The following is a 27406-nucleotide window of genomic DNA, read 5'->3' as shown; positions in this document are numbered from 1 at the left end:
ATATATGCCAGTGAAAGTTTCCAAAGATTTATCTTTAGCTATGTATATGTGTGCGTAATTGTGTAGGTACTTGCACATGTGATGATCCCTCTGGAGCTGGAGTTAACAAGTAGTTGTGAGCCTGGAAATGATGTAAGATCTTCCACAAGCAGAGGACATGCTTTTAATTATTGAGCCATCTCTTCAGCCCCCATACTGGTATCTTTTTTTTTTTTTTTAATAAAACATTTTACTATCTGGAGATATGGCTTATCAGTTAAAGAACACTCACTGCTTTTGCAGAAGACCTGACTGAGTTCAGTTCTCAGCATTCACATCAGGAGGCTCACAACCATTTATATCTGTAGTTCCAGGGAATCTGATACCTTCTGGCTTTCAAGGCTATCTTCATTCATGTGTACATATTTACTACCTTAGGTACCATTTTATTGTTGCTAAGAGACACCATAACCAAGGTAACTCTTAAAAAAGAAAGTGTTTAATTGGAGGTTTGCTTTTTTTTTTTTTTTTTTTGGTTTTTCGAGACAGGGTTTCTCTGTGTAGCCCTGGCTGTCCTGGAACTCACTCTGTAGACCAGGCTGGCCTCGAACTCAGAAATCGCCTGCCTCTGCCGCCCAAGTGCTGGGATTAAAGGGGTGCACCGCCACTGCCCGCCAAGGAGGCTTGCTTATAGTTTCAGTCTATTATCATGGCAGGGAGTGTGGTGGCAGGCGGGCGGGCAGGCAGGCAGGCAGGCAGGCAGGCATGGTGCTGAGATGTAGCTGAGAGCTCATATCCTGATACACATGTACACATGCACACACACAGACACACAGAGCTTGGCGGGGGCTTTTGAAAGTTTCCATCCGCTACTGGCACACCTTCTCTAACTTACCTCCAACAAGACCACACTTCCTAATCCTTCCCGAACAGTTCCACTAACTGGGAATCAGACATTCAAACATGAGCCCATGGGGGCCATTGTCATTCAAACCACCACACTTACTCAACTTGAAGATTGTATCATCTGGTAATAGCTACCTGACTTTTTTTGTATAGATTGGGTCTCACCTTCTGGAAACTGTAGAACATGTTTGTATGTATATGTGTATGAGTTCATGCAGTGTCTCTCTGTGTCTGCATGGGCTTGTACTTTTCTTTCTTTCTTTTTTTCTTTCTTTTCTTTCTTTCTTTCTTTTTTTTTTTTTGTTTGTTTGTTTTTTGGATTTGGTTATTTTGAGACAGGGTTTCTCTGTATAGCCCTGGCTGTCCTGGAACTTACTCTGTAGATCAGGCTGGCCTCGAACTCAGAAATCCTCCTTCCTCTGCCTCCCAGAGTGCTGGGATTACAGGCGTGCGTCACCACCGCCCAGAGGGCTTGTGCTTTCATATGTTGTCTTCCTAGAGACTGTGTGGCAGTGTGCATAGTTGCTAGCTTTATGCTAAGAGGGCATGTACCATCTGGGACAAATCTACCTTTTCAGTGTACATGTATTCTAGAGCTTGGTTTGAACATTCTGGGATCATATCTTATTTTCATTTATAAAGTCCATCAGAATATATATGAACAATTTCTCAGCTATTTACATTTTTTTCTTTGAGGGCTTTTTTTCTTCAGCCCACTAGTCTACTTCCACTCCCAAGAATGTTTTTTCTTTTCTTTCTTTTTTTCTTGGGGGTGGGGCAGGGTCCCACTATATAGCCCTGGCTTGCTTGGAACTCACTATCTAGAGTAGACCAGATTGGACTCAGACACAAAGCTCAATCTGCTTCCCTCCTGAGTGCTGGGATTAGATCAAAGGTATGAAGGACTATACCTAGCTGTTTGTGTGTGTGTGTGTGTGTTTTCCCTGCATCTGTGTTTGTGTACCAGGAGAGCATGTTGGATCCCTTGAAACATAAGTTATAGACAGTTATCAGCCCCCATTTAGTTATTTGGAATTGAACTCAGGTTCTCTGGAAGAACAGTCAGTGCTCATAACCATCTCTCCAGCCCTGATTTTCCTTTTAATTTGTTGTCTTTATTTTGATGTCTAGCCTATGTCCCTGGTGCAATCTTTGGTTCTAGGACAGAAGAACCTGGAATGGGTAGCCTGGTACTAAGAAGGCGTGCTCTTCCTGCTTCCTCTTTTTACCTCATTTTCAGCTACTGGTCAGGAATCCATGCCTGCTTTCCCTGGTGCTCTGGGCTCTGTCTCTCTGGCCCTCGAACCTAAATAAAAAGACATGACTTTTATCCCCCTCTCCCAACAGCTCTCAGGAATTTGAGCTCCTCTGTCCTGTTGATTGGTTTCAAACACGAGTAAGACTTTTTGAGCTTAAAAATATTAAATAAAAATAGATTTTCTTGGGACTAAAGGGACAGCTCAGCAGTTAAGAGCAGGGCCACTCTTCCAAAGGACCTGGGTTAACATTCCAGGCACCCATGCCTATGTGGTGGCTCACAGCTGTCTACACCTCCACTCCCAGAGGGTCATTACCCTCTTAGGCTTCTGCAGGCAGCAGGCATGACTGTATAACACAGGCACAGCTGCAGGAAAAACACCTGTACACATTTAAAAAGTAGATTTTCTTTATTTATTCCCTTTGCTTCAAGTAGTTGTTAGTTTTGTTTTGTTTTGTTTTATTTTAAAGACAATTGGGTAATCTGGTTAGTTTTTAATGTATTTAAAACAATTTTTGGATGGGATCTCCATTTATAATTATTTATTTATTTTTTAACAGCTGAATTTGTCATCAGTCTTGCTGAGAAAAATACTACCTTTGATACTTTTAAGGCTTCTCTGGTCAAAAATGGTGCAGAATTCACAGTATGTATATCTGAAGATTCTTTGTTTTCTTTTTGTTTTTGGTGTTGCTACTGATTTAAATTTTGATAGGACTAAAGGATTTTTAAGCAGGAAGGAGCAGTTTGTACATATCAATTAAACAAACCATCAAATGTGTAAAGTTGTGTTGCTGCCAGATTTCCTCCATACTTTCCTAGGAGAATACCACAGGATTTCCATCATTAAGTCTCTGAGGGTGTTGACATTCTTTTTTCTTTTTTAAAGATTTATTTATTTTATTTATGTGTGTATACTGTAGCTGTCTTCAGACACACCACAAGAGGGAATTGGATCCCATTACAGATGGTTGTGAGTCACCATGTGGTTGCTAGGAATTGAACTCAGGACCTCTGGAAGAGCATTCAGTGCTCTTAACCTCTTAGCCATCTCTCCAGCCCTGATGTTGACATTCTTGTTCTGTGAATCAGGACGTCAGGATCAATATTAGTCGAGGTTTTGGAGGCAGTTTAAAAGATGGGAAGTAAAATGGTCTCTGGCATCGTCCAATCCGGTGGTGCCAACCTTCCTTTTTTTTTTTTTTTTTTTTTGATTTGGTTTTTTCGAGACAGGGTTTCTCTGTATAGCCCTGGCTGTCCTGGAACTCACTCTGTAGACCAGGCTGGCCTAGAACTCAGAAATCCGCCTGCCTCTGCCTTCCAGAGTGCTGGGATTACAGGGGTGCACCACCACTGCCCGGCTGGTGCCCAACCTTCTAATGCAGCAACCCTTTAATATAGTTGATGTTATGGTGACTCCCAACCATACAATTATTTTTTGTTGCTACCTCATAACTAATTTTGCTACTGTTATGACTCATAAATGAAATGTCTGTGTGTTTTGATGGTCTTAGGTGACTCCTAAAAGGGCTGTGACCCACAGGTTGAGAACTGTTGGTCTAAGCTTCATGCTATCCCAGGCTGACCTGTGCTTTCTTGCTCCAGTCCGTGCAGGGCAAGCGCATAAGCACACTTCCCTGCAGCACATCCTTTGCTGTTCCTGTTGTGATATTGAGCCACATCCAGAGGCTGACATGCTCTGTCTTGTGCTTCTTTTCTTTGAAGGATTCTCTTATTAGCAACTTGTTGCGTCTCATACAAACCATGCGGCCTCCAGCAAAGCCTTCTACTAGTAAAGGTAAGGAGGGCTCCCAGCTGAGTCGAGCCTCTAGAAGGGTCTGGGTGGTGACTTCCCTGTAAATTGCACTTAGCTCTCAGCTGTTGCTAAGCAAGAGAATGCTGTAGTCAAATTCGGAGACATTCAAATGAGGACTGCTATGCTCCTCCCCTCCTTCCTGGGCACCCGGCTCCAGAGGTTTTCACAGTCAATGGATTTAGACAATCAAGCTAAATTGTCTCTAGGAATTCTGTGCTATGTGTAGTAAAATACTACTTGTTTTCCATTTGATACAAATCGAATGTTGAAGTTATTTTATTCACCAATAATAACATTAAATATGTCTGTCTCTCTCTTTTTTTTAACTCTTTCCTGCTCCTTAATGGAATCAGATCCAGTTGTTAAACCCAAAACTGAAAAAGAAAAGCTGAAGGAACTCTTCCCTGTCCTTTGCCAGCCAGACAACCCTTCAGTTCGGGTACGGATGCTGTTTGGGGAATGTCTGTCCTCAGTCCCTTTTCTTCTTAGGGATTGTCTGGATTTTAATTTGTGTCTATTGTGTGATGTTTTCTGAGTACAAGTATAAAAGGGTCAGAAGATTAACAGTCAAAGGACATGAGCTTGGATGAGCTTGGGAACGTGGGAAGCAGTGGTGAGGGACATCAGATAGGTATGAAGTGACTTAAGATTCCGACAGAAGTGCCCAGTGTACAAAATTAGAATGTTTTTCTTTTTCTTTTTTTAAAAAGATTTATTTATTAATTTTGTGTTTGAATACACTGTAGCTATCTTCAGACACACCAGAAGAGGGCACCAGATCTCATTATAGATGGTTGTAAGCCACCATGTGGTTGCTGGGAATTGAACTCAGGACCTGTAGAACAGTCAGTGCTCTTAACTGCTGAGCCAATCTCTCCAGCCCTAAAAAGTGTTAACTTTTGATTTTTGTTTTTGTTTTTGTTTTGTTGTTGTTGTTGTTGTTGTTTGTTTGTTTGTACACGGTTTCTCTGTGTAGCTCTGGCTGTCCTGGAACTTACTTTGTAGACCAGGCTGGCCTGGAACTCAGAAATCTGCCTGCCTCTGCCTCCCAAGTGCTGGGATTAAAGGCGTGCATCACCACTGCCTGGCTTGAAATGTTTTTATTTTTATATTTAAAAAATTTCATTTTAGGATAGCCATGTTGGTGAATTTGTTTAGTTTCAGCATTTGGGAGGCAGAGGCAAGAGGACCTCTGTGAGTCCAAGGCCAGCCTGGCTTATATATCGAGTTCTAGGACATCCAGGGTTATATAGAGAGGAAAAAAAAAACTTAGAAAGAATTTACCGAGTACCTGTTAATACCAAAGTTTGGATGAGAAAGTCCACACCAACCCAAAACACGATCAAATTAAATAAAGCAATCAGTTAATGAAAGCAAGCTTTTTTATATGTGTGCATAGGCTGCCTCTTCCTAAGGTAGGGCTCAAGAAGTCAGCACTGGGCATGGGGAAGACAAGGTTTTTATGGCTCAGGGGTAGGGGATTTCCAAATGGGGGATTTGGCAGGCAAGTAGGCAGGGTTACAGAAACAGAATGTAACAAGGTGTCATAACAACAGGTGCTTATAATAACCTCCAGCCCAAGATGGAAGTAATACTTGCTGTGTACCAGCTAAGTAACAGTAAAGAGAACAGATGAAGTTTTCTGCCTTTTTTGCAGATTACATGCTAGTTTTGACTGGAGAGTAGGAAATTAGTGTATAATTAGTCTGTCTAGTGGGAGAGAGAGATGGGCAGGAAACAAATGGGCACCAGTGTACGCTAGTATTTATAGGGATTGGTTTCAGAACCCTAGGAATCTACCAAGATCTGATGCTCAAGTTCCTCAGACAAGATGAGTATAATATTTCCATATAGCATACATGCATCCTTTCACACACTTTACATCATTTCTAGGTTTCCCAATACAGTGTAAGTGCTATGCATAAGTAGCTGCTAGGCCATATTGCTTAGGGAGTCAAGAAAACCTGTAAACATGCAGGTCTGGATCTAGGATACAGACCGTGCCAATACAGAGGGCCAGTAGTCTGTGTCACAGTGGATAGCAGTGAAAACTATAGTGTATAATTAAACAGGAAAGGGAATGCACAAAGAGTGTTGCTTTTTTTAAAGTCTTTATATCTGGGGCCAGAGTGATGACTCGGTGGGTAAAGGTGATTGCCAGCATGCCTGACAACCTGAGTTTGGTCCCCAGGACCCACATCATGTTGGAAGGAGGGAATTGACTCCCGCAGGCTAGTGATGTGAAGGTGGGTGGGTTTTTTTCTCCTTCTCATTACTTTGCTGCCCTCTGACCCTGTAGACCATGTTGGATGAGGAAGACGTGAAAGTCGCTGTGGATGTTTTGAAAGAGCTGGAAGCTTTAATGCCCAGTGCAGCAGGCCAAGAGAAAGAAAGAGACACTGAGCACAGGTTTGTCCTTACGTCCTGTTCATTCCAATGTGTAGTATAATGGCAGTTGAAATTTGTGGACCAGGTAAGCAAACTGTGGAGAAAGTGTGTAGACTTAACTAGCTCTGCACTAGGTTGGGCTTCATGCTAGAAGTATTTATACTAGAAATGCTACGGTGCTCAGAAGATAGAAACCGGAACTGACGGAGACCAACGACACCTAGGTCATTACTTGGGGATGTGGTCCAGTTTAGCAGTTAGAGGTTCCTAGTTTACACAGAGTGACACTGTCCTAGATGCTTGGCAGTGTAGAGGTGAATTTGGGTTCATTTATTTTTTCAAACGGGTCCTTGTTGATTTATTAGGGACAAGACAAAGAAGAAGAAAAGGAGTCGGAGTCGAGATCGTGACCGAGACCGGGAACGGGAAAGGGACCGTGACAGGGACCGTGACAAGGACCGAGAACGAGACAGAGAGCGAGATAGAGACCGAGACCATAAGCGGAGACACCGATCACGCTCTCGGTCACATTCTAGGACCCGGGAGAGGACTAAAGGGAAGTCTAGATACAGGTCTAGGAGCAGAAGTCAGAGTCCCTTCAAAGATCGGAAAGACCGGGAAAAGTATGGGGAGAGGAATCTGGACAGATGGCGGGATAAGCATGTGGACCGCCCTCCCCCTGAAGAGCCTGCCATTGGAGATATTTACAATGGCAAAGTGACCAGCATCATGCAGTTTGGTTGCTTTGTGCAGCTGGAAGGCCTAAGGTAATGGTTGATCCTCTTACATCAGGGATGGTAGGCTGTCTGTTACTGCGGAAGTGTGTGCTCATAGCTTAAGAAGCTATGATAATTATACCGTGGTTAGTTCAGGTATGCCAGGGTTTTTAGGATGTTTGTTTTTTTGTTGATTTCTTTTAATTGTTATTTTTTAAAAGATTTTCTTTTTTTTTTTATTTTATGTGTATGTGTATTTTATTTTTTAATATGAATTGCTTGTCTGTATGAGTGTGCCAAATCATTAATTTTTATTTTTGAGATGGAGTCTGTTTTCCTTGGCCATCCTAGAATTCTCTGTGTAGACCAGGCTGACCCCCAAACTCACAGAGATCCACCTGTGTTTGCCTCCCAATTATTGAGAGTAAAGTTGTGTGTTATAACGCCTAGTCTTTTGGTTGGTTTTTTTTTTTTTTAAGGGCTTTGAGTATACTAGGCAAGTTCCCTGCCACATTCCTAGCCTTAGACTCTTTTTTGATTTTGAAATGTCCCAGAGCCGTTTATCCCTTTCTCTGCCTTTGCTGATTGTGACAGTTGAGAATTGATCTCACCCTTTGTTCTCAGTCTGTATCTTTTTCTTTTGGAGGGTGGTAATGCTAACACTATTTTGGCTAACTTCTCCGTGTTCTTTTGTGAGCTTAAGCCCCTTCCTCTTTCTCCTCCTCTTCCTCCTCATCCTTCTTTCCTTCCTTATTTGTCTGTGTTATGTTCATATGTTTGTGTTCATGTGTGGCACTTTATCAACTGGGCCATCTTATCTTTTTGAGACAAAGACTCACCATTGTAGGCAGTGTATGTAACCTCAGACTTACTGTGTAGTCCAGGCTAGACTGGAATTCATGATCTTTCTGCCTTGCCTCCTAAGGCAAAGGTTTCAGGCCATGAAGACTGCTTTGTTCAGGTTCGGCAGGAGTAGAAATCAGGTGGGCAAAGTTACGTTTCGGGTATTTCAGAGGCATCTCCCTTTCTCTCAGGAAGCGGTGGGAAGGCCTGGTGCACATCTCTGAGCTCCGGCGGGAAGGCCGAGTGGCCAACGTGGCTGATGTCGTGAGCAAAGGCCAGAGGGTCAAGGTCAAAGTTCTGTCCTTCACCGGGACCAAGACCAGCCTGAGCATGAAGGTGGGTGGTATGCCTAGTCTGCTTCCACAGCTTATAGCCCAGGGTGCGCCAGAAGACAGCAAGTGAGCAGTTCCCTTGTTACTGTGTTTTAGGACGTGGATCAAGAAACAGGAGAAGATCTAAACCCAAACAGACGTAGAAATCTGGTCGGCGAGACCAATGAAGAGACGTCAATGCGGAACCCGGACAGACCCACTCACCTCTCCCTCGTCAGTGCTCCTGAAGTGGAGGATGACTCGTTGGAGCGCAAGCGGCTCACCCGAATCTCTGACCCAGAGAAGTGGGAGATCAAACAGGTTGGGCTCTCAGAGTCATTCAGCAAGCACACAGCATGGTAGTTAGGAGAGTGGACCCTAGACATGGCAGCCCGTAGCGGCTTCTTTCCACTTACTGGTTGTGTGAGCCAAGTTATCCCACTCTGTGCCTCAGTGCCCTTCCCTGTCCTCATTCTTCAGTGAGCATTAGAACGATGGTGTGTCAAGCACTGAGTAGTGCTGGGCTGCAGACAGTGTTGTCTGGTTCCTGCCCTTGAGGGCCTCAGCACGCGGGGCTGAGACAGGGCTAAACAAGTGACTAGTGCTGCGTGCCAGCATGACAGGGCCAGCGCTGTGGTGGAAAGGGAGGCACCAGTAACCCTTCCTGGGGACAATCCCTCTGAGCCCATGCCATCAGCACCGTGCTGTGCTGGTCCCTGGGTATTGGACATGTACCTCATTCTGACTCTGATGTGCTGGGCTCCAGGAGAATACGCCTTGTGTGTCATCTCTGGAATTAACACTGAAAAAAAGGAGTTGTAATTGTAGTTACCGTTACAGTGTAATTTGTAATTTGATTATAATTTGATTGTAGTTAGTTACAGTGCTGCCTCCTTTTGTCCTTTGATAGATGATTGCTGCTAATGTGCTTTCCAAAGAAGAGTTTCCAGACTTCGATGAAGAGACTGGCATTCTCCCTAAGGTGGATGACGAAGAAGGTAGTGTGTCACTTGAGCTAGGTGGCTGAGGGACTGGAGGGTGATTCCATGGTGCATTGCTAGAGTGGGCTGTTTGTGGTTTACTACATGGGCATTCACTGTGGTTCCCTGGCACACTCCTCATTGCTGGATAGAAGCACGTATTTACACAGATCGGTTACCACAGAGTTACCTGTGGGACTCCCTTTCCGTTTTTTTAGATTCAGTACCATTTTTTAAATATTTGTTTAAAAGATTTATTTTCTAGTTTGTGTGTGTGTATGTGTGTGTGTGTGTGTGTGTGTGTGTGTGTGTGTGTGTGTGTGTGTGTTTGTGTTTATAATTTACTGTGTGGCCAAGAATGATGTTGAACTACTGCCTCCTGCTTCCACCTTCCAAGTGTTGGTATTTATAGGCACGTGCCATTCCTGGCTCTTAATCTTTATGTGCTTTCTCTTTGGTGCTAGGGATTGAGCTTGGCCTTGCATATACTAGCAAGTGCTGTCACTAAGCTGCAGCCCACTTTGGTCTTTATGAGTAAGATTATTATGAGGTTCCTAAGTTTGCCTGTGAGTACATGTATGACAGACCTTTTATTTTTCAACATCTGAAAAAGCTAGATGAGGTGGTGCACAGTTGTCACCTCAGCACTTGGAAGGCCTCAGTGAGGCAGGACCATTACAAGTAATACCATCTAGAATGTCAGAACGGTTTTCTTCCACAGGTTTGGCTTGATTTGAAAGTAGTTTTAATAAATTCTTTGACTGGAGCATAAATGCCCTAGCAGTGGGTGGGGGGGTCCTAAAGAAGACTACCTTGAGAATTCTACCTTGGGTAGAATTTTACTTCTACTGATGTCTTTTTGACCTGGAAGCTATTCCTTTTAATTTAAAAAAAATTACATTTGCTTATTTGTTTTGTGGTGTGTGTGTGTGTGTGTACATACATATACATACATATATGTGTATATATATTTGTGTGTGTGAAAATACACATGTGCTGTGGCCCATATATGGAAAACAGAGAACACCTTGCCATAGTTGGTTTGTCCTTGTACTACGTAGGTCCCGGGGATCTAACTCAGAGCATCAAGTGACTGACACACTTAGCCATCCTGCCAGTCTTGGGAAACTATGTGTGTCAAATGTGCTGTCTGCCTGTGTGTATGCATGCATAGCTTTTAAAGGACAACTCGAAGTATTTGGTTGACTCCTTCCATGTAGGCTCTGGGAACTGAACTCAGTCAGGTGCCTACTAAGCCATCTTGCCATCCTGAAATGAAATTTTTTTAATGAAAATGACCAGTCTTTTCTTTCTTGTTCATGGTAACTTCTTTTTGGTGAACTCTTAGATGAGGATCTTGAGATTGAACTGGTGGAAGAGGAGCCTCCCTTCCTGAGAGGGCACACCAAGCAGAGCATGGATATGAGCCCCATCAAGATCGTTAAGGTGAGAACGTGGGGCTTTTTACCTGGGAATATCCACCAACTTGCTTCCTTAAAGCGATGGCATCAGCATACGCGGGAGTCAGGCCATCTGAACGGAAACCAGGTCTGCATCTTGTAAATGGAGGGTGGCTCCGCTCTCTGCTTTCACCTGTTTAACTTTGTGTGCATATGTTACTGTGTTTTGAGAGAAAGCAGAGATAAGCAGAAGGCTTGCTCTACCTGTGTTTAGGTCCCTAGGGCTTGAGTCTTTGGTGATCTGAGGGGCAGAACTGCAAGAGTGCAAACTAGGCTGGGCAGTGGTGGCGCTCACCTTTAATTCCGGCACTCAGGAGGCAGAGGTAGGCAGATTTCTGAGTTCTAGGCCAGCCTGGTCTACAGAGTGAGTTCTAGGACAGCCAGGGATACACAGAAAAACCCTGTCTCAAAATGTAAACCAGAATTACTAAAAAAAAAAAAATTGGTGTTGAACAGATTATATTGAGGGTCTTCTAGTTCAGTTAGCCTATATAATATAAAATATAATATAATATAATATAATATAATATAAACCTATGTAATATAATGGTGGTTTATTTGTCTGTTTGTTTAGGTGAGGTCTTAACTATGTTGGCCTGGAGCTCTGAAAGATTACCTGCCTCTGCCTCCTGAGTGCTGGGATTGCAGGGGTGAGCCACCACATGCAGCTGTAATCCACTCTTTCGGTGTTCTCATGTGGTCTCCTAGCTGCTTGCGATGTTAGTGATGGGCAACTCACTAACCTTTTAGGATGCACATGATGGATCTGATCATTAATTCTTCTAACTGAAATACCCACATTGCCCTGAATTTTAGTCCTTAGGGTTATACAGAATTCTTTTCCATTTTTTCTCCCCAACCCCTTCTCTCTGTTCATATGCATGTACACATATTTATATGTGTGAGCACAGGCATGTGGCTACATCACAGTTCACGTATGGAAGTTAGATGACAAGCTGACGCCTCATCTTCCACCTTGTTTGAGGCAGGGTCTCTTGTTCACCATTGACTGCACCAGGCCAGCTGGCCCTTGAGCTTCAGGGAATTTTCTGTCTCTGCTTCCTATTTCATTGTAGAAATACTGGGATTATATAGATACATACAAAGCATGGCTTTGTACAGGCTTTGGGGATCTGAACTCAGGTCCTCATCCTGTGAGTGAGTTTTACTCACTGAGACATCTCCCCAGGATTCCTCTTTTTTATTGTTGTTGGTTTTCCTTTGTTTTTTGAGTCAAGGTTTTGCTGCATAACCCTGCTAACTTGGTACTTGTTATGCAGCCAAGAATGGCCTCAAATGCACAGTAATCTTCCTCCTCAGCCTCCTGAGTTCTAGGATCACAGTCTGCACACATCTTGCTCCAGTCTCTTCTGTCCTTTATGCATCTAAAGGTAGCATCATCCCTCACTCTAAGGGATGCTTCTTCAAGCTAAAAGTTCATTCATTTTTAATTTTATTGTATGTGTTACAGATGATCCATTGATTTCATGTAGCTAGCATGAGACATGGATGTGAACTTTATACCTTCTTATGCTTTAGATGACAGTAGTTCAACCATCTACCTTTTCTGTATTTTTTAGACAGAGTCTCAGTCATGTTGCCCTGGCTAGTCTGACACTGGCTCTGTAGATCTGTCTAGCCTCAAACTCAGAAATCTACCTGCCTCTATCTCCCAAGTACTGGGATTAAAGGTGACTAGCATTGTGTCCAGGCTAACCATCCATCTTTTCCTAGATACTCAGTGCTTGCTGCTTTTTCCTCTGTTGTTTTAGAACCCAGATGGCTCACTCTCCCAAGCAGCCATGATGCAGAGTGCCCTGGCCAAGGAAAGGCGGGAGCTGAAGCAGGCCCAGCGGGAAGCGGAGATGGACTCTATACCCATGGGACTCAACAAACACTGGGTTGATCCCTTGCCTGATGGTAAGGCTCCAGAGTGTGCACCTTTTTTAAAAATAATAATGGCTTTATGCTGGGCGGTGGTGGCGCATGCCTGTAATCCCAGCACTTGGGAGGTAGAGGCAGGTGAATCTCTGAGTTCGAGGCCAGCCTGGTCTACAGAGTGAGTACCGGGACAGCCGGGGCTACACAGAGAAACCCTGTCTCGAAAAACAAAACAAAACAAAACAAAAAAAACAAACAAACAAAAAAACCCAAAAATGGCTTTATGTATATGTCACAGTTGATAATACAGACACAAAGTGAAAATTTAGCCTTGGTTTTCTTTTTATATTATAGCTTTTCTGTATTACATTCCTTTTTTACAATTTACTACTTCTAAAAAATTATTTTTAGTTGGGAGTTGGTGAGGGTGTATACCTTTAATTCTAGCACTTGGGATGCAGAGGCAGGTAGATCTCTTGAGTTTAAGGCCAGCCTGGTCTATAGAGCAAGTTCCAGGACAGGCAGGGATACACAGAGAAACCCTGTCTCAAAACAAAACAAAACAAAACAAACAACAACAACAAAAAAAAATCCAAAGATCTATATTTTAAAGATTTTTTTTTGTTTTGTTTTGTTTTTGTCTGTTTGTATGGGTGTATGTCTCTGTATGGTGTTGAATCCCCTGGACCGGTTACAGGCAATTATAAGTTGCGCAACATGGATGCTGGGATCTGAACTCTGGTTTTCTGGAAGAGTAGCAACCAGCTCCTTTGAAAGAACAACAGATGGTCTTAATTGAGCCATCTCTCCAATGCTTTAAGTTTTAAACAGTTGTTTAAAATAAGTGTTTCAGTAACCTTGGATAAATCATTACTGTGGCTGAGTTTTTCTCTAAACAACTTTTAAGACATTCTAAAGGTAGCATAGTGTAAGGGCTAGAGAGGTGTCTCCGTGGTAGAATGCTTACATGAAGCTCTAGGATCAATCCCCAGCCCTGGGGGAGAAAAAGGGTACACTCAGGTGGATGGGGTTGCCCAAGCCTGTGATTCCAGCACATTGGAGGTAGAGGCAGAATTAAGAGTTCGAGGCCAAGCTGGAAGATAGTGGTGCACATTTTTAATCCCAGCACTCAGGAGGCAGAGGTGCGGGGGATCTCTGGGTTTCAGCCCAGCCTGGTCTACAGATCAAGTCACAGGACATTCAGAGGTACATAGAGAAGCTGTCTTGGAAAAAAAAGAAAAAGAAAAAGAGTTCAAAGTGAACTTCAGCTACATTGGGACAACCTGGGCTGAGCTAGACTAAGTCTCAGAAACAACACCAAAGGGGGCTGGAGAGCTCTGAGGTTAAGAGCACTGACTGCTTTTCTAGAGTTCCTGAGTTTAATTCTCAGCAACCCCATGGTGACTCACAACCATCTGTAATGGGATCTAGTGTCCTCTTCTGGTGTGTCTGAAGACAGCTACAGTGTACTCATATACATGAAAAAAAAAACAACAAAAAGCAAAAAGTACAGTCATTTATGTATATGTGTATATGCTTGAATGTATGTATGCATACCATGTGTATATGAATGCCCTTGGAGGCAAGAAGGGGGCATCAGATACCCTGGAATTAGAGTTCCATGCAGTGGTAAGCCACTTAATATGGGTGCCAGGAACTGAACTTGTGTCTTCCACCTGAGTTGTGCATGTTCTTAGTGGCTGAGCATATTTCCATACCTTGTTTTTGTTTTTTAAATGTGTATGGGTGTTGTGCCTGTTATTTCTGTGTACCTTGTGTGTGCCTGGTGCTCATGGAGGTCAGAAGAGGGCATTGGATCTCCTGAGACTAGAGTTGCAGGAGATTGAGGGCCACCATATAGATACTAGGAATCCAATTAGGGTTCTCTGTAGAACATTCAATACCATCAGCCACTGGCTATCTCTAGAGCCCCTGATGTATGTTTGTTTGTTTAAGACAGGGACTCTTGTAGTAATGGCTGTCTTTAAACTGTGTAGTTTAGGCTAATCCTAAACTTGGAACAGTCCTCCTCCTTCAGCCTCCTGTGTGCTGGGATTGCAGGTGTGAGCTGCCATGACTGGTTAGAACCTAGTCTTTCAAAGGGCTTTAGACAGTATGTGACAACAGGCGAGGAATGGCTTGTGTTAACAGCTTTACAGTAGACACGACCCTTGTAGGTCTGTGTATTAGGCTGGGTGTCGAGGATTGAGGCAGGATTGGCAGGTCAGGGCTTTGTAGATGGTATTAGGTATCTGGGCTCATCTTAAGTACACCATGGAATGTAAAAGTGGTCTAAGCATGAGTATGGCATCATCAGAGGACTCTGGGAGGAGTTGGGAAGGGCAAGAGTAGATGCTTCAGGTGGATTAGCAGGCTTTTATGATAGCAATAGTTGAGGATGATGGCCTGAACATGGTGTTATCAGAAAAGAGAAAATATTTGAGAAGTGTAGATTATTGATTATTAGATATATTTAATATTGGAATACTGAGTATAGGAAGTGGGAGTGGCCAAAGGTAACTCCCAGGTCTGCTGTGAGCCTGGAGGGATGGCACCTTTGGGGTAAGGGGAGCAGGCGTGGGGAAGTGTGACTGCAGAGCCCAACCTATGCTGCACGGAGCCAGAGGACATCTCAGCTGAGGTGTCAGGGATGCTCAGAGGAGGGCTGTAGCTGCTCTTTGCTACTTTGTGGGTTCTTCCTTTTCTTTTTTTTTTTTTAAAAGATTTATTTATTTATTATATGTAAGTACACTGTAGCTGTCTTCAGACACCAGAAGAGGGTGTCAGATCTCTTTACAGATGGTTGTGAGCCACCATGTGGGTGCTGGGATTTGAACTCATGACCTTCAGAAGAGCAGTCGGTGCTCTTTCCCACTGAGCCATCTCTCCAGCCCGGTTCTTCCTTTTCTTATCTTTATCTCTTGCTTCATCCCTATCACTAGATAGGAGAGGAAGAAGGTTGGGGCATGGGGGAGAGATTGAGATTGAGATCCTTGAATCTAACTTCTTATTTTTTTTTCAAGTACAGCTATTAACAAAACAAAGCCAACCCAACCCTTTTGGGGCCCTAGCATTTATATACCCTCTGAAAAGTTCCCGGAATTCTAAACATTGTACAATCACAATCACAGAACGTATCTGCAGCTGGCAAAACTGTGCCTCTGCTATAGCATTAGGCAAGTCATAGTCAACTGCACTGACAGTTTGAAGCAGCCCCAAATCCCCACACCTTGATTAAACTGAAAACACATTCTTATAGTACTTCTGTGTTTTTAAAGGACCCAAAATTCCAGAATTCTCACTACAGAGGGGTCTGTGTTGTAGAGAGAATTCTGGGGCATTATGTTAGCCTAGACAGTTTAGATGGATAGAACAGATGAATTAGCATTAAAGGGTGAGGAATATTTTTTTTAATAAAAAGAAAATCTTTCAGAGCAAGTAAAATGCTTGCCTTGTGAGTACTCAGACCTAGTTTGAGCTCAGGAACCCATGTTAATAAAGCTGGGCATGAGGAGGGTGTGCTTGTAATCCCTGACCGAGCTAGCCAGCCAGCATAGCCCACATGGAGCTAGTTTCAAACCAGTTAAAGACTCTTGTCTTTTTTTTTTTTTTTTTTTTTTTTTTTTGAGACAGGGTCTCTCTACATAAAGACCCTGTCTTAAGAGAGAAACAACAGGTGATGGCACCTGAGACACCTGATGTTGACCTCTAGGCTCTACATATACGCATACATACTCTCGCACATTGATGCACATGTGTATCTGTACCACCGTGATAGTGCACGTGCATTCAAGTGTGCTTACATACACACAAACACACATATATACTACGCATATATACATACCACACACAGACACACAGACACATAGACACATACCACGCACCACACAGTCCACAAGCTCCCTTCCCATTGTAGCCTTTAGTAAAAGGCTCCCTGTGGCCCTGTGGCCTCTTTAACAGCTCACTTGTTTGCTTTGTAGATTGAAGTGAGAGAGAGGGTGTTTTGAGAGAAGGTTTTACTATGTAGCCCTGGCTCAAACTTACATAAATATGTATTTAAAGATTTATTTTTATTGTTTTAAGTTAAATTTAAGTGCCTGTGTATGAGTATCTACCCACAGAGTTAGAGGTGCTGGGTACCCTGGTGCTAAAGTTACAGGCAATTGTGACCCACCCATCTTGGGTGCTGGGGTCCTCTGGAAAAGGAGCACACTGAGCTCTCTCCTGCTCCTGAGACTGAAGGATGTTTTTACAGGTATTTTTGTCAACAGATTTGTAACATTTTCGTATATAAGAGAGCCACCAAAATTCTCTTTATCTTGCTCATTCTTTTGCTCCTAATTCAGGCCACAAATTTTAGTGATAACCTTGAAAACATTAAAGCAGGTGGAAGGAACCAGGCTCAAAGCACCACACACTGTATGAGGTGTCCAGTGTGTGCCAGCCTGAGAGAGAGAAAGCAGACTAGTGGTGTCAGGGAAGGCAGAAGGGGAAGGAGGTTTCTTTTGGAGGGGTGGAGACCTTGTACAGTTAGGTCGTGGTGACAGCTGCACTGCGTAGTTTAGAAATATGGGAGTGTATTAGAAGCCACTGAGCTATGCTTGAGAAAAATGGCATGTAGCAGTAGCCTGAGACAGAACTCAGTTTATTTTCCTTTCAGCGGAAGGCAGGCAGATCGCTGCCAACATGAGGGGGATTGGGATGATGCCCAACGACATTCCCGAGTGGAAGAAGCATGCCTTTGGGGGCAACAAAGCTTCCTACGGGAAGAAGACCCAGATGTCAATCCTCGAGCAGAGAGAGAGCCTGCCCATCTACAAACTGAAGGAACAGCTGGTGCAGGTGGGAGGCTGTTTTGGGGTGAGGGATGGGGTGTAGAATGTTTTCTAATTGGCATGTGTATTGGGGTGCTGGAACTCAAATCTGATCAAGCACTGTTCTACTAAGCTATATCCCCAGACTTTCTATTATTTATTTATCTTTGTGTGTGTGCTTTTACATATGTACATGTGTGATTTAGGGGCCAGGGCACATGCCACAGGCATGTGATTGGGTCAGAGGACATTTTGTGGGTTGAATGTCTCCTACCTTTACATGGTTTAAACTCAGGCTTGTGTTGAAGCATCTTTAGCAGTGGAGCCATCTCACTGGCTCCTTACTTTGTCTTTTTAAGGCCTGGCCTCATTCTAGCCAGCACAGCTGACGGGGACTCAGTCTGTATCCCAGACTCAGGATGAGCGTCCTCTCACCTCAGCCTTCCCAGCACCACACCTGCCTTTAAGAATGTTTTTGAAATAGATCTCATGAACTTGAACTACTAATATTCCTGCCTTAGTTTAGAATTATGGGTGTGTACCAGCACATAGTATTAGGAATCAAGCTGGTAAACATTCTACCAACTGAGCTACATTTCCCCAACCCTTCCTTTTAGTTTTCTGGGACAGTCTCATATATCCTAGGTTAACATAAAACCTACTGTGTAGCCTAGGTAGGCCTCAAACTTGCCTGGTGTTTTTTGCCTGTGTGTGTGTCTGCAGCATGTGCATGGCTGTGGCCTACAGAAGTCAGAAGAGGGCACTGGTACTACTGAGCTGCAATGTGGATGCTGGGATTAGAATCCAGGTCCTCTGTGAGAACCCAGTGAGCCCTCTCTCCAGCTCCTGTGCCAAATTTTAACAAATACTGTGCTTCTTTCAGGCTGTGCATGACAATCAGATCCTAATTGTAATTGGAGAGACAGGGTCTGGGAAGACTACACAGATCACCCAGTACCTGGCAGAGGCAGGCTATACTTCCCGGGGCAAGATTGGCTGCACCCAGCCCAGGAGAGTGGCAGCTATGTCTGTGGCCAAGAGAGTGTCAGAGGAGTTCGGCTGCTGCCTTGGTCAAGAGGTGAGTGGTTGGAGAAACTGCTATGTGAGGCCCAGAAGAAAAACAGACAATCCCAGATACCTTATCTATAAAATGAGAATATTATTATATCTTCTTAGATGTCTCCCAAAGGAGGGAGATTTTCCTTGTCAACAAATAATTCAGGCTTAAGTCCAGAGCAGGGCAGACTTTACTAGAGGAAACCACTGTGATCTGTAATTTCCTCTTCACTAGGACTATGAAGGCCAGTGTAGCTTACTTTTGCTTCTTTGTGGGATCTTTTTTCTTCTACCTTTTAAACCCCGTAACACTAGATAAGAGAGAAAAATGGATAGAGAGGAAAGGAACGAGATCCCTCAATAAAATCAGGAGTCTGTAAGGGGGTGATGTTATCGTTAGACTATGTCCTGCTGATTAGGGGCCTCCAGTTCCTTGGGGCAAGTTTGATCTTTGCTGTTAGGATATCTATTTTTTTCTTCTTGATGTTTTTCTTTGTGCATGACTACTTAACAAAGCTGCCCCGTGACCAACAGCCAGCAACATTCTGGGCCCTCGCATTTATATATCCTCTGAGAGGTCCCCAGAACATAAGTCAGGCAAAACTGTGGCCCTGCTAGAGTACGAGGCAAATCAACTTTTGTGGACATTTTGAAGCAGCCCCATGTCCCTCACCTGGGATTAAAATGAAAACATATTAGAATATTTCTGTTTTTTTTAAAGAGTTATTTAGCCGGGCAGCGGTGGCGCACTCCTGAAATCCCAGCACTCGGGAGGCAGAGGCAGGTGGATTTCTGAGTTCGATGCCAACCTGGTCTACAGAGTGAGTTCCAGGATAGCCAGGACTATACAGAGAAACCCTGTCTCGAAAAACCAAAAAATAAATAAATAAAAATTAAAAATTAAAAATAAAAAAAATAAAGATTTATTTATTTAATGAGTCCACTATTACTCTCTTCAGACACACCAGAAGAGGGCATCAGATCCCATTACAGATGGTTGTGAGCCACCATGTGGTTGTGGGATTTGAACTCAGAACCTCTGGAAGAGCAGTAAGTGCTCTTAACCGCTGAGCCATCTCTCCAGCCCTATTTCTGTATTTTTTTTTTTTTTAAGGAAACCAGAATTCCAGAATTGTCACAACAGGCCAATCTGATGGTTTTACCAAAGAGACCCTATGTCTTAGGTTTTCTTCTTCTGCCCTGCTGTAGGTGGGCTACACCATTCGATTTGAGGACTGCACCAGCCCAGAAACAGTCATCAAGTACATGACAGATGGTATGCTGCTAAGAGAGTGCCTGATTGACCCCGATCTCACTCAGTATGCCATCATCATGTTGGACGAGGCACACGAGAGGACCATTCACACAGACGTGCTCTTTGGATTGTTGAAAAAGGTAACTCGGTAAACGCTGGAATAGGATGTGAATGTGCTGTGCTATTTTACTGGTCTTTTTTAGTAAGCCATCTTACATTTCCCTTTAGACAGTTCAAAAACGACAAGACATGAAGCTGATTGTCACCTCAGCCACACTGGATGCGGTGAAGTTTTCTCAGTACTTCTATGAAGCACCCATCTTCACAATCCCAGGTCGAACTTATCCAGTGGAGATTCTGTACACAAAGGAGCCCGAAACAGACTATTTGGATGCCAGCCTGATCACGGTCATGCAGATCCATCTGACAGAGCCGCCAGGTGAGGGCAGTGAACACTTTTCTTCAGGGAGTATATCTTCTGCTAATCTTGTGAAACACATTTTAAATTTGTTCTCTTTGTAAGCCTCAGGCATGTGTATTTCCTGTGTTGGCTGTTGCCTTTCTCACACACACACACACACACACACACACACACACACAGAGTTTGGTGGTTTGGTGGTTGGAGCTACCAAGAGCCTAAAGTAGGAGGATTGCTTGAGCTGGAAGCTTAAGGTCAGCCTGGACAACATGATAGAACTCTCCTTCAAAAAAAAAAGAAAGAAAAAACAGATCCAAGCCTGGTTGCAGGCCTGTAATCCCAGCTATTTACTTCAGGGCACTGAGGCAGATAGATCTCACGTTCAAGGCATGCCTAGACAACTGAGTGAGACCTTGTCTCAAAGCTTGTAAAATCTGAAAAGAGCTGCAGATGTGGCTCAGTGGCAGACATGAACAAGACTTGTACCTCCCCTGACACAAAAAACAACAGGGCCAGAGACGGTGAATGACATTTCAGTCTCTTCCTAGGTGACATCTTGGTTTTCTTGACTGGTCAGGAAGAGATCGATACTGCTTGCGAGATTCTGTACGAAAGAATGAAGTCACTGGGACCTGATGTCCCAGAGTTGATCATCCTCCCGGTGTACTCCGCCCTTCCGAGTGAGATGCAGACCCGAATCTTTGATCCAGCTCCCCCTGGCAGCAGAAAGGTGACATGGGGCTGAGATGAAGTCATGTGGGGTACACAGCCAGGGCTCTACTGTCACAGCTTCCCCAGCGATGGGATTACACGCATATGCCACCATGCCTAGCATTTTTATGTGGGTTCTGGATATTAAACTTGGTTTTCAGACTTTTGAGACAAGTACTTTACTAACTGAGCTATCCCCCTGCCTTAATTTATTATTTTTAAATTTAAAATTTTCATTTTACAACTGGACATGGTGACATGTACACATCATGGTGCATGTGTGTGGGTCAGAGGACACGGGCAGGAGTCCTTTCCTTCTACCATCATTGAGGTCATCAGGCTTGGTGACGTGTTTACCCACTGAGCCATCCCGCTAGATTCTGGATGTATTATATTTTGTATACGGTTCATTACTTGATAGATATTAAGTTATTTCTACTTTGGGACATAGCAGAGTACTTTTGCTGTGAACATTTGTTTACTAGTTTTGTCAAGCGTGTTTCTCTGATTATATTTTGGCAGTGGAGATAGATGAGAAAATACCCAGTGGGTGTCAGGAGGTAGAGGGGTGAAGGGTAAGAGAAAGATCAGGCTTCTAACTTGCATAGCTGGGTGGCATGTGGTTCTAAGAGTTAAACATGGGAGGAGGGGCAGGTGGGGAGTTCTTCCTCTGTTCTGTCTGTTGGTTAGACTTGTTTCTAAGCAGGGCCTTTGTGGCTGTGAGGCAGGTAAATGCCTTTCAGGGCCAGTGAGATACTGGTATGCTGTGAGACATTTTGGTGCCTCCTAGCAATGATTTTTCTAAGCAGTTGTGTTTTATGAGCTGGACCTCTGGGTGAAAACCAGTGGCAGAGCCAAGCTGAGAGTAATAATCTTCTAGATCACATATAGTGCTGCACACATACAAACCATGAAAGTCTTGTCCCTCGTGGTTCATTTTACGATGAGGAGAAGAGATCCAATCCTCCTCTTGTTCCACATATATGAACAGCCCATTTCGTAGTCCAGATGTCTCTGTGGGAGAAAGAAAAATCTCATTTTGCAGTGCTACATGTGATGCCAGGAAATCTGTACTTTCCCAGGGAGCTAGAAAATTAAAATTATAGTAATCATCTGCTCTAGACAATGAGGTACACAGCTATTTATACCAAATGAGATTGGCTCTGAGCAGTGATGGTTCTTTTCTGCTTTACAGCTCTGAGGCACCACCCACTTCCAAAGGGACCCTTCAAATGCGGGCACCTTCCCCTCTGACCACTGGGGACCTGGACTTGGGTTAAATGTCAAGTGTCTAGAGGGAGATAGCAGATTCCTTGGGAAAGTGTAAGACCTAGTCCAAACTCAGCTCCCTCTGGCTGTCTTTCTCACCTGTAGGTGGTGATTGCCACCAACATTGCAGAAACATCTCTGACCATCGATGGCATCTACTATGTGGTTGACCCTGGATTTGTGAAGCAGAAAGTTTACAATTCTAAAACAGGGATCGACCAGCTTGTGGTGACACCTATTTCTCAGGTATGGATGTGTTTATCATGAGCTTGTCTCAGCAATCTGGTGAGGCTCTTCTGGCATTCGTTATGGCCCTTCCCTCTTTTGTTCCCTCCCTTTCTTCCTTTCCTGTTTGCTTCAAGACAGGGCCTTGTCAGGATCTCTGTAAGTTCTAGACTAGCCTGGTCTACATAGCAAGTTTTAAGATGGCTAGGGCTTTGCAGAGAGACCTGGTTTTGCGGAGGGAGGCGGGGGAAGCAGGTCTTGCTGTGTAGCTTAAGCTGGCTTTAAATGTGGAATCCTCTTGTCTCTGTCTCATTATGGGATCGTATCATAGGCATTTGGTACCACACTTAATCTTTTGCCCTCAAAAGTGAACTTAGTGAGATGAAGAAAGGCTTCATATGATGTATTCTAGCCACTCTGTATGTGTGTTTTTCAGGATTAAATTTAGACCCTAAATTTAGCACTCTTATCATTTAGCTATATATTTATAATCCTTTTTTAAAGAGATTTATTAATTTATTTTATGTATACGAGTATACTGTCACTCTCTCCCGACACTCCAGAAGAGGGCATCAGATCCCATTCCTGACAGTTGTGAGCCACCATGTGGTTGCTGGAAATTGAATTTAGGACCTCTGGAAGAGCAGTCAGTGAGTGCTCTTAACCACTGAGCCATCTCTCCATCCCTTATATTTGTAATCTTAGGTTGGAATTTTAAAATAAAATTGCTCCATAAATTCAAAGCTTTTTTAAAGTTTGCCTTACACATGTTCAGTATTTTTACCACTCGTGTGTGTGCATGCACTGCGGTGGTCAGGAGAAGGCTTCAGATCCTCTAGAGCTGGAGTTGTAGAAGATCATGAGCTGCCTAATGTGGAAACTCTGCTCCTCTGCAAAAGCAGTATGTGCTCTTAACCAGGGAGCTCTCTGCAGCCCCAAGAACATGAACGTATACATACATACACACATACAATATTATATCTATAATTTTAATGTTCATCTCGTTAACCTAACTGTTCTGTTTCCAGGAACATATTAGAGAGTTAGATATGATCGAGTACATGCTCAGGGAACAAAAATAGCTATTCACAGAAGGATGGGTCCTGGATCAGCCAGAAGGGGAAGCAGTTTAATCCAGTATAGTGTAACCATGCCATGCCATAGAGTATTGTGTGGAATTAACTGCTGGTGTGTATTTATATTTAATGTTGTAAATGTAAAACTGGATTATTGAAGGAAGTGAGCTACAAAATATGATTAAATAAAACAAGCCAATTTTGTTTAAAAAATACATGATATGCATTTCTGGGCCAAGTGTATGGCTGTGGCCTGCACTGGAAGCCTGCAGGCTGTATGCTAGCAAGGGCTTTCTATGGGAGCTACTATGTCGACTGCTGTGCTGGTGGATGGGCTTTTTTTTTTTTCCGTTTTAGACACCTTTAAAAACCTGTGTTCGTCTTTTATAGCAGGCACACATTGACTTTTATAGTTTGCAAAACCCACAAAGCTCTCTCCATTCTGATACTTCAATAATGACTAACATTTACAAGGTGCTTACTAAACACCAGGCACTGTCCTGGGTATTTAACATGCACTGACTTGGGACATTCTCACACCAGTCATTTCCCAGCTAGGAGGTTAGGGCACAGAGGGAGTAAAGGACTTGCCTGCTATCGTACAGTTGGCATAGGTAGGATTTGGGTCTAGAAAGCCTGGGTATAGCACATGTGCTCTGTCCAACTTCTTAGGACAGTGTGTCTCTTCTGTGATGACCAGATAATTGGCCGCTTGTGCCTTTGCTGACTTCCAGAAGCATCTGTGGGTGCAGTGCAATCTCAAAAGTGTAAGTGCTGCCTGGGCTGGTGTAGCTCTTTGTCCTTCCTGCTTCAGTTTTGGTTGCTATTTTTTTTCTTTTTTGGGGGGGATTTGTTTTTTTCAAGACAGGGTTTCTCTGTATAGCCCTGGCTGTCCTGGAACTTACTCTGTAGACCAGGCTGGCCTCGAACTCAGAAATCTGCCTGCCTTTGCCTCCCAGAGTGCTGGGATTACAGGTATGCGCCACCACCGCCTGTCTATTGGTTGCTATTTTTCAAGAAAGGGTTTCTCTGTATAGTCCAGGCTGTCCTGGAATTCTCTTTGTAGACCGGGCTGGCCTTGAACTCAGAGATCTGCCAGCCTCTGCCTCCTGAGTGCTGGATCCACAACTGTGTACCACGGCTGCTTGGTTGTAAGTTGTACTTTTCACCTGAGAAGTTGTCCCCATCGCCATTGGATACTGCCAACCTGATTTTAAAGTGGCCGCAAAGCTCCTGGTGTGGTGGATGCACTTTGCTTAGTTTATTTGTCACTTTGGTCATAACTGTGGGGCTGAGGTTTTATTGTTTATGCTGTTCTCTGGGTCTCTTCCTTCTGCCTGCCTTGTATGTGCCTCTGAAACAAACTTCCCGGAAGTACTAAGAGTTGATGAGTCTCTCTCTAGTGTTGGAAATGGGCCTAAAGGAATGGCTGGCTCTGAGAGGCTTGCCCTGAACTCTGCCGGGGCTTTCTTCTGAGCCTCTCTCTTTCCCTAACCCTCATGCTTAAGGTCTAGATTAAAATATCTTTGTTAAACCCTTACTCTGCCTCATAAAAAACAAACAGAAAACTTTTGTCAGTCCCCTCCCCAACAGATTTCCTGGAGAGAGCCGCCAAGTGATATTTTACAGTCGGTACTTTATATGCTCATCCTCTAGGCTCAAGCAAAGCAGAGAGCTGGCAGAGCTGGGAGAACCGGCCCGGGGAAGTGTTACAGGCTGTACACGGAGCGTGCCTACCGAGATGAAATGCTGACCACCAATGTGCCGGAAATCCAGAGAACCAACCTGGCCAGCACAGTGCTGTCCCTCAAGGTGAGAACCACTGTCTCCTGAGAATACCATGGGGAGCCATCTGCTCCACAGCCCGTTAAGACTCTGATTTGATGGAGTGGCTGATTCGTCTGTGTGAGCCTGCTGCACTTGTCCCTGCTGGACGCTGCAAGCACCTGCTCTCATGATACTTCTTTCTTTTTTTTTTTTTTTTTTTTTTTTGTCTTTTTTTTTTATTTGATATAATTTATTTACATTTCAAATGATTTCCCCTTTTCTAGCCCCCCCCCCCACTCCCCGAAAGTCCCGTAAGCCCCCTTCTCTTCCCCTGTCCTCCCTCCCACCCCTTCCCAGTTCCCCGTTCTGGTTTTGCCAAATACTGTTTCACTGAGTCTTTCCAATGATACTTCTTTCTATGAGCTGCCTCTTACTCGGGGTGCCTCACGGAATCGCCCCTTTGAGTGAGGTGCAGTGTCTGTGGCAACAGCTCCCTGTGCAGGTCTAGGCTGAATTTGCAGTCTCCTGTCAGTGCACATTTGTTCCTTACTGTAATAACCAGCAGGATAGTTGGTTGTGCTCGGTTTTAGTGATGAGGCATTTTCAAAAAAGAAATTAGACAAATAAGATCAGTGCCAAACTGCAGACCAACACATTTAACTCCAAATATGATAGGTTTCAGATCCAAATCTAGTCTTCCCCTGAAGTGTGTGTGTGTGTGTGTGTGTGTGTGTGTGTGTGAGAGAGAGAGAGAGAGAGAGAGACAGACAGACAGACAGACAGACAGACAGACAAAGTCTTGAACTTGTTATATAAACTAGGTTGGCTTTGAACTCAGAGATCCACTTACCACTACCTCCAAGTGCTGAGATTAAAGGCACCATGTTGGATGAATTCTGGTTTTTAAATTTTTTTTTATACTTATTTTCAATTATGTGCATGTGTGTGCACATGCATGTGGCATGTGGACATGTGAATGTGAGTACAGATGCCTCAGAGGCATCAAAATCTCCCTGGAGATGGGATTACAGATGGTTGTGAACCTGGCATGGGGTTGGGAATAGAAGTCTATCCAGGTCCCAGCTGTCCTGCAGGGCTTGCTTTTCAGAGGATCTTCATTCTGTCCTGGCAGGAGGCGTCATTTCTCAACTCAGAGCGAGTCCCCTGATGCCATTGCTGCGCTGGCGCTTCACCAGTGCAGAGCACTCTCTTGGTATTTATTATTCATTTCTTGTAAGAGAGGCTAAAACAACGCCTCAGAGAAGAGCCCACTGTGATCCCTGGAGGGCTGTCAAGGAGACCTCTGTGGTCCCTGACTTCTGCTTTGGCCATGTGACTTTGGGCAAATATAACGGCTCTGCTCTCTGTTCTGTGATCTTGTCCCAGAAAGGGAACTGTTGTTGCTGGAGAGACAGGTGGAGGGATGCAGGCGAAGGTACTTGGTACAGTGATTGCTCACATAACTCTCAGGTTATTATTCACACAATAAGCAGTTATTGGATGCCTGCTGTGCTTATGGTCACAGACACTTTATGAGCAGTAGAAAGCACATCACCCTTCATACTGACTTGCAGAGAGCATCATTCAGACATTTCTTTAACAAATTAGTGAATATATTAGTCCCTGTTTTGTGCCATACACATGTATCATGCTGTATTTGTGAACCATGTTGTCACTGTCTTTATGTTCCTGCCACCTACTGTGGTGTGAAGCACTCCACAGATGTGCGGGAGACAGAGCGGAGATGCTGTACTATCTTTAATTATTGTAAAATATGCATAATGTAAAATCACAGAACTGGCGCTCAGCTTTTTTTGGTCCTTTTTTCCTCCTCCTCTTCTTCCTCTTCTTCCTCTTCCTTCTTGTTTGCTGTTTTTTGGAAATGGATTTGTGTGTGTAGTCCTGGGTGGCTTTTCCTTTGTAGACCAGGTTAGCTTCAGACTCTCACAAAGATCTACCTACCTCTGCCTTGAGCACTGGCGCCATAGGTGTGGACTGCACCACAGCCATTGTGGCTTATTTTGTTGTTTTTGTTATTATTTTGATACAGAGTCTTGCTGTATAGCTCAGGCTGGCCACAAACTTGTGATCCTTCTGCTTCCATTTCCAGAGTGCCAGGATTATAGATGTATACCATTGTGTTTGGCCAGCGTAAGCTTTTAAGTGTTAACTCCACAGCATTAGGTCCAGTCACAGCTTTGTACAACTATTGCACAGATCTGTTCTCAGAAGTATCTCTTTAGCCAACTTCCCTTTCCCATTCTCTAGCCTTTGGTA

The 27406-nt window shown here is 43.9% G+C and overlaps 1 protein-coding gene across 1 annotated transcript in view; it reads left to right on the top strand.

Moving 5' to 3' along the window:
• Positions 1-27406, top strand: part of Dhx8 (DEAH-box helicase 8) — a 36884-nt gene that overhangs the window by 2656 nt on the left and 6822 nt on the right. Inside the window, exons 2-18 of the mRNA XM_052194922.1 lie at positions 2704-2789; positions 3869-3941; positions 4313-4398; positions 6259-6368; positions 6713-7114; positions 8098-8242; positions 8335-8538; positions 9128-9215; positions 10546-10643; positions 12430-12577; positions 17199-17380; positions 18236-18430; positions 19618-19803; positions 19892-20102; positions 20630-20811; positions 22167-22307; positions 25019-25174. Of these exons, the coding sequence (XP_052050882.1) occupies positions 2704-2789; positions 3869-3941; positions 4313-4398; positions 6259-6368; positions 6713-7114; positions 8098-8242; positions 8335-8538; positions 9128-9215; positions 10546-10643; positions 12430-12577; positions 17199-17380; positions 18236-18430; positions 19618-19803; positions 19892-20102; positions 20630-20811; positions 22167-22307; positions 25019-25174 (2693 nt within the window). The remainder of the gene's footprint in view (positions 1-2703; positions 2790-3868; positions 3942-4312; positions 4399-6258; positions 6369-6712; positions 7115-8097; positions 8243-8334; positions 8539-9127; positions 9216-10545; positions 10644-12429; positions 12578-17198; positions 17381-18235; positions 18431-19617; positions 19804-19891; positions 20103-20629; positions 20812-22166; positions 22308-25018; positions 25175-27406) is intronic.

The sequence above is a fragment of the Apodemus sylvaticus genome, chromosome 10 (assembly GCF_947179515.1).
Source record: "Apodemus sylvaticus chromosome 10, mApoSyl1.1, whole genome shotgun sequence".
Taxonomy (NCBI): Eukaryota; Metazoa; Chordata; class Mammalia; order Rodentia; family Muridae; genus Apodemus; species Apodemus sylvaticus.
The sequence above is the reverse complement of the archived record's forward strand: the minus strand, read 5'-3'. Positions and strand labels throughout refer to the sequence as shown.